This window comes from Amblyomma mixtum, chromosome 2 (assembly GCF_055824585.1).
Source record: "Amblyomma mixtum isolate Tamu chromosome 2, ASM5582458v1, whole genome shotgun sequence".
NCBI classification, from domain to species: domain Eukaryota; kingdom Metazoa; phylum Arthropoda; class Arachnida; order Ixodida; family Ixodidae; genus Amblyomma; species Amblyomma mixtum.
Genome location: NC_143013.1, coordinates 115,236,652 through 115,241,759, shown reverse-complemented (window position 1 = coordinate 115,241,759; position 5,108 = coordinate 115,236,652). Strand labels below are relative to the sequence as shown.

Here is a 5,108-nt window from a genome sequence, read left to right as displayed (position 1 = left end):
TATTCCCTAAAAAAGGAGTGCCGCAACTCCATTACTTTATGGAATGTATAACGCCGAGCTTGGATATTGTTACGACTGAGATCTGTTAACTAAACTGAAGTGTTACCGACCTGGACTTATTAGCATGCTTTGATTTTGTTACGAAATACGAGTCAAAGTATAGTATTTAGCCCTGCCTGCATACGGTAAAAGCTTCCGCGCAGCCCATTGCGACGAGGAACTTTTTGTATGATCTTTCCAAAAAACAGTGTATTTAACAAAGTAAAAAAGTTCTCAGGCCCTGGCTAAGCGAAGGCCCGTGCGGAGAACATTTAAAACAAAATAACAAATTATAAACATTCTGACACTTAGAGAATTGCACATTATGTCATCTGTGCCACTGATATGCGATACTTAAACCTGTAAATACTGACTATCCCGCCGATACCTGTCACCAGAAGTCACAGGCAGCGCGCAGCTCTTGCTTGACAACAGGCAGATTAAATTTGCGACATGTGCAGCTATCGCGCACTCAGTGACTGAAACTTTGGTTGATAAGAAAGTGCAGTAGACGTGACCGTCGGATATCCAGAGACCACTTTTATTTCAAATGCAGAACGCTCCCAGTAAACTTTCTCCCCACTTCCTTGCGCCTGTGGTCGGCGCCAGGTTCGGGTACGTCGATGGCCTAGGTTCCAGCGCTGTCTTCCATGTGGCTCTTGATCCAATCGAGGTAGTATGACACGTCGAGATGAACAGAGAAAAACTCTGTTCGGCACAGCTGGCGTCTCCATATAGGAATTCCCACCTGCACAACGCCATTTCAATGAAAAATATTAAGAGAAAGAGAGAAAGAGAAATGGACGGAAAGGCAGGAAGGTTAACCAGCCGATGCCCAGTAGGCTACCCTACACTTAGGGAGGGGAACAAAGGGGAAAAAAGAAAAAAGAGCAGCAATGAAATGAGTTTTCTAAGTGTCCAGCGACCACTATGTCAAGGGGACAGAGGGTGCGCATTAAAAACTTAAAGATTATAGACGGGAATATAACTCGATAAATCTGTACCGTTAAACGAAGTTAGGAGGCAGCGCTAAACACCCTTATTTGCTGATTGTTATGTACGAGTAATAAAAATGAACCACGGTGTAGCTAGAACCAATAAAGCTTTTTCTATGGAGGCTTTTGCGTGTCTTCGAGAAGAAACTGCATCAGAATTATTCTCTGGAATTGATAGTGCTGTTGCAGCGACATCCGTTGTACCAGAGTTTCCTCTGACAAGACAGTTGCATTTCTAGATTTATAAACTAGATTTCTTACCGAAAAACCCATGTCTTGGAAGTACGCTCCTCATTTAAAGAGGCACTTATGTTATGAATCCGCCCATTCCAAGCGGATAAAATTCAACCTCGCTAACAAATACTGCACTAACGCCTGAAGAACTGTTGCCCGCCTGCTAAATAATTGCCGTGCAGTGCAGGTGGTAACTCTTAAGAGTTACCGCCTTGTCTTAATCTGGTGTAGGAGAATAATGAAGACATCGAGGTGATCGCTTGATGCGATGAGATTAGTCTAAAAAGTGGTCCAAAGTCTCGGGGTCAGTGCTGTTATTTCACCTCCCAGAAAAATCTCCGGCCTGTGAGCTGGCATCTCCGCCGGTAGACGTGAAACCGGTGAACTTAAGCACCACAACATGTTCATAAGGAGTAGAAGGAGATTATTTAACTGAATTCCACTGATCTCTAGTGAGATGCAGACTGAGTGAACTGGGCGATGTCTAGAGTCTAATGAGAGATCATCGCTCTTCATTCATTTCGCTCCAGGCAACCATTTAGCCATACTCGCGCTAAAGTGGCGATTTATGAATTCATTTTTTGAGCACCAGAATTGTAATTAGGAGACCTTGAAAAGACGGCCACGTGGTTCCCTGTAGCCTACCCGGTAAAGAATGGGCGTATATGTGTATATGTGTAAGTGAATCTTCGGACGTTATTATCCTAATGACCGGCTTTTCGCTGCAAGTGAATCTAAACGTTTTCCTTATTTCACATGAAGTTGTGCATGATCCAGAAACCATGCTTGCATAACTACTCCAAAATAGATTTCTGGAAACACTTCCTTTCCAAAGGTATACGAGGCGGTATCTTTTGTTTGTTGCAAAAATTGTCGAGAAAAGGCATCCCTTCGAAGTGCACCTTCTAAATATCTGCCAAAAACTATCTTTTTGTCGTTATGAATCAATGTTCGCTGCGCGGCGGTACTGCAGAATATGTGGTGGGAAAGTTATGTAGTTCTGTAGCACCGATGATACCGTGTGAAGTAACCGGTAATTTTGACAGCGTTGCCTTATTTCGGCGGCACAAAAAGAGTTGCGCGCAGCCAGATGGTTCTCAGTACTTGGTGAGCTTATAACATAGTGAATCCTTCCTATTACTTATTGGTTTTATGGGGCTTTAACGTCCCTAAGCGACTCAGGCTATGGGGACGCCGTAGTGACGGGCTCTCGAAATTTTGGTCACCGGGGGCTCTTTAACGTGCACTGATATCGCACAGTAGACAGGCCTCCAGCATTTAAATATAACTATTATGACAGGCCGAAAATCTCGGGATCACATGCGATAATGTCGAATGAGGCGCCACCTTGTTTCTGTCGGTATGGCCGCAGAATCAGCTTCATTATAGGATCCGATGCAAACCATCGTTTGGCGCACCAAAGTAACTCGTGAAATTAATCCGGTAAGGTGGAAGACTGGCGAAATGAAAGGCAGCGCAACAAGGACACAAACAAGAAAGAGACAGCACATTTGCACTTGTGGCGTCCCTTTGTTGTTTGTGTCCTTGTTGCGCCGCCTTTCATTTCATCATGCACCAACTTGCCCCTTAGGCCGTTATAGAGAAAGACTGGCTAGCCATGTACGAGAGCGTCAGCAAACACAGCCGCTCAGGAAAAACCCTGATTCTTGGTAATTGCATCAATATCGCCTCACCAGTGGCGTACAAGTAAAATCGACAACAACTTCAAGAGCACAATTTTAAGAGAACGACGGAGATGAGATGCGCCGCAAGACGTCCTTAAAAAGCTTTGAAACTTGCCTCAGAAGCGCTTTCGACGTCAGAACACTTTTTAAAATTTCGCATAAAGTTTTCCAGAGTAAAATCTGCTATAACCAGCTCTGTCCCGCGAGCTGGAGAGAAGCATACGATAAGCTTATAAAGGTGGTCCATGAGCGCCTCGTCAATACTATACCAGCTGAGACCACTCGAGGAAAAAAAAAACTTCTCCCGTTCAACTCGGATCACCAGGTCTCGCACCAGTTGTGGCCACCTTACCCACACAAACTTACGTTTTACGCGTTGCGTTTAGATTCATTTGTAGCTTTTGAAGCCACAGCTGAGGCGCCTTGCTCGCAGCATCTGACGAACCCGTCATTGCTAATAGCACGTGTAGCACGAAAACCCACAGCAACTCACCGTCCATCTCTTTTCTTCGGTTTCAACTACTTGCATGAGTGGACTGCCGAAAGGGATGTTGCATGTTGGATGTTCACCTGACAAAAAGCCATGAATGAAACATAAGAATATCACTGTGGTTTGTTGTATCAGAGCACCTCGTGATAAAGAATATGGTCATAGGCCGGAAGCAAGTAATATTTAGGTTTCCCATCTGTAATTTGCACACGACCATGGTGGCCAACAGAAAATGGAGCAGATGTCAGTTTTAGGAGCACAATACATAATAACAGTTGAAACAAAATGATGCCCAGCAGGATGCAAGTATGGAAGGAGAAGTTCTTAGTACAAAGAAAGCTACGTGGCAGGAAAGTAATAGGTAATCGTGTAATTCAGGAACGCTTCAATGGGTACCGCACTTTTATCGAAATCTCTTTCTTTCGTTTCTTTTAGATATACAGTTCTTCCTGGATGAGTGATCAAGCCATAGACGCTGCTGCAGGTTGCAATTGTAATGAAACCGTGCAAGCTACCCACCAGATGATAATCTTTAATGCCACTAGCCATACTGAGCTAGGTACGAGACAAATAGAAATGAGGAACTACAAGAAGGCTAGCCCGGTACCTAGAAAGTGGAAATTTGTATTCTGAATTAATAAACTGGTTTCGCCAAAACTGGTGCTTGATTAATAACGTCGTCGCCAACTTGACGACAACATTAACGGTGTAAAGGCGCTTAGCGTTTCAATTTATACCCAAGTGGCTATCAGCTGTTTTCTTGAGCATAAAGTTCTTGTAGAATTGAGAGGACTCGGTCTCGGATGAAGCTTTCCAGATGGCTTGGAAACTATTTTAAAGTGCGGAAGCGTTTCATAAGTGCCCCAAATGACCCAACAACAGTTTATGTTACGGAGAAGGGCGCTGCACAGTGATATATGCTAGCGCTTTGTTTTTTAACGCTACCCTTATTCACATCCAAAAGAAATTTTCCGCAAGTAGGACACATTACGCTAAACACTATATGGACGGCATCTCCAGCTGGAGCTTGTCAAATTCAGGCTACATCCCACAAACCGGCGTATTCACAGAGCATTACTGACCATAACTAACTGCCTCATCGACGTTTTCACTTTTCGAAGAAAAATAGCGTTACCATGGCTTACCACAGCGTTACCAATAGCGTTTCAAAGACGTTCGTAGTGGAGGGTGCAAGAAACGTTTTTGCCTGTTCCGATTGTTTAATGCGAGCATGGGCACTTCGGTATTGCGCTTCCACTAAGGGAAACATCGATGGCCCGGTATCCACTCCTGCGGTGTGGACGCGCGCTCTCCTACACGCGAACTCTGAGATTCCTCCGTATTTTTATGATCGAAAGAACCTACTCTTCGTCAACTCAGGTTAAGAACCTTCGTCACCAAACTCTGCAGAATCAGAGATGTTCAAGCAAACACTGGCAATACGATGGGGCAGCGAGTTCCGCGCAATTGTACTTAAAAGGCTTGCGCTAAAGTAGGACGGCCTTATTCGGTGCCTTTTCCCCAGCGAGTATCTCTGACGAGCGGCTATTGTGTGTCCCAGACTGGACGACTTTCAGCACCTCTCTACATTGCGTAGAGCCACTGCAGTCGGGATACGACGCCTGGTCCAAATCACTCTCGTCTACGCTCACACAGCACGAAAAA

At 44.7% G+C, this 5,108-nt stretch overlaps 1 protein-coding gene across 2 annotated transcripts in view; it reads right to left on the bottom strand.

The window, feature by feature from the left end:
- Positions 1-574: 574 nt before the first annotated feature.
- Positions 575-5,108, bottom strand: part of LOC149360648 (tryptase-like) — a 58,231-nt gene continuing 53,697 nt past the window's right edge. The window contains exons 7-8 of one of the 2 annotated variants that reach the window (XM_089569354.1): positions 3,447-3,523; positions 575-787 (exon numbers count right to left, since the gene is read on the bottom strand). In XM_089569354.1, coding sequence (XP_089425480.1) covers positions 668-787; positions 3,447-3,523 — 197 coding nt within the window. In that variant the 3' untranslated portion in view covers positions 575-667. The remainder of the gene's footprint in view (positions 788-3,446; positions 3,524-5,108) is intronic. The other variant, XR_016288339.1, reaches the window with a different exon arrangement.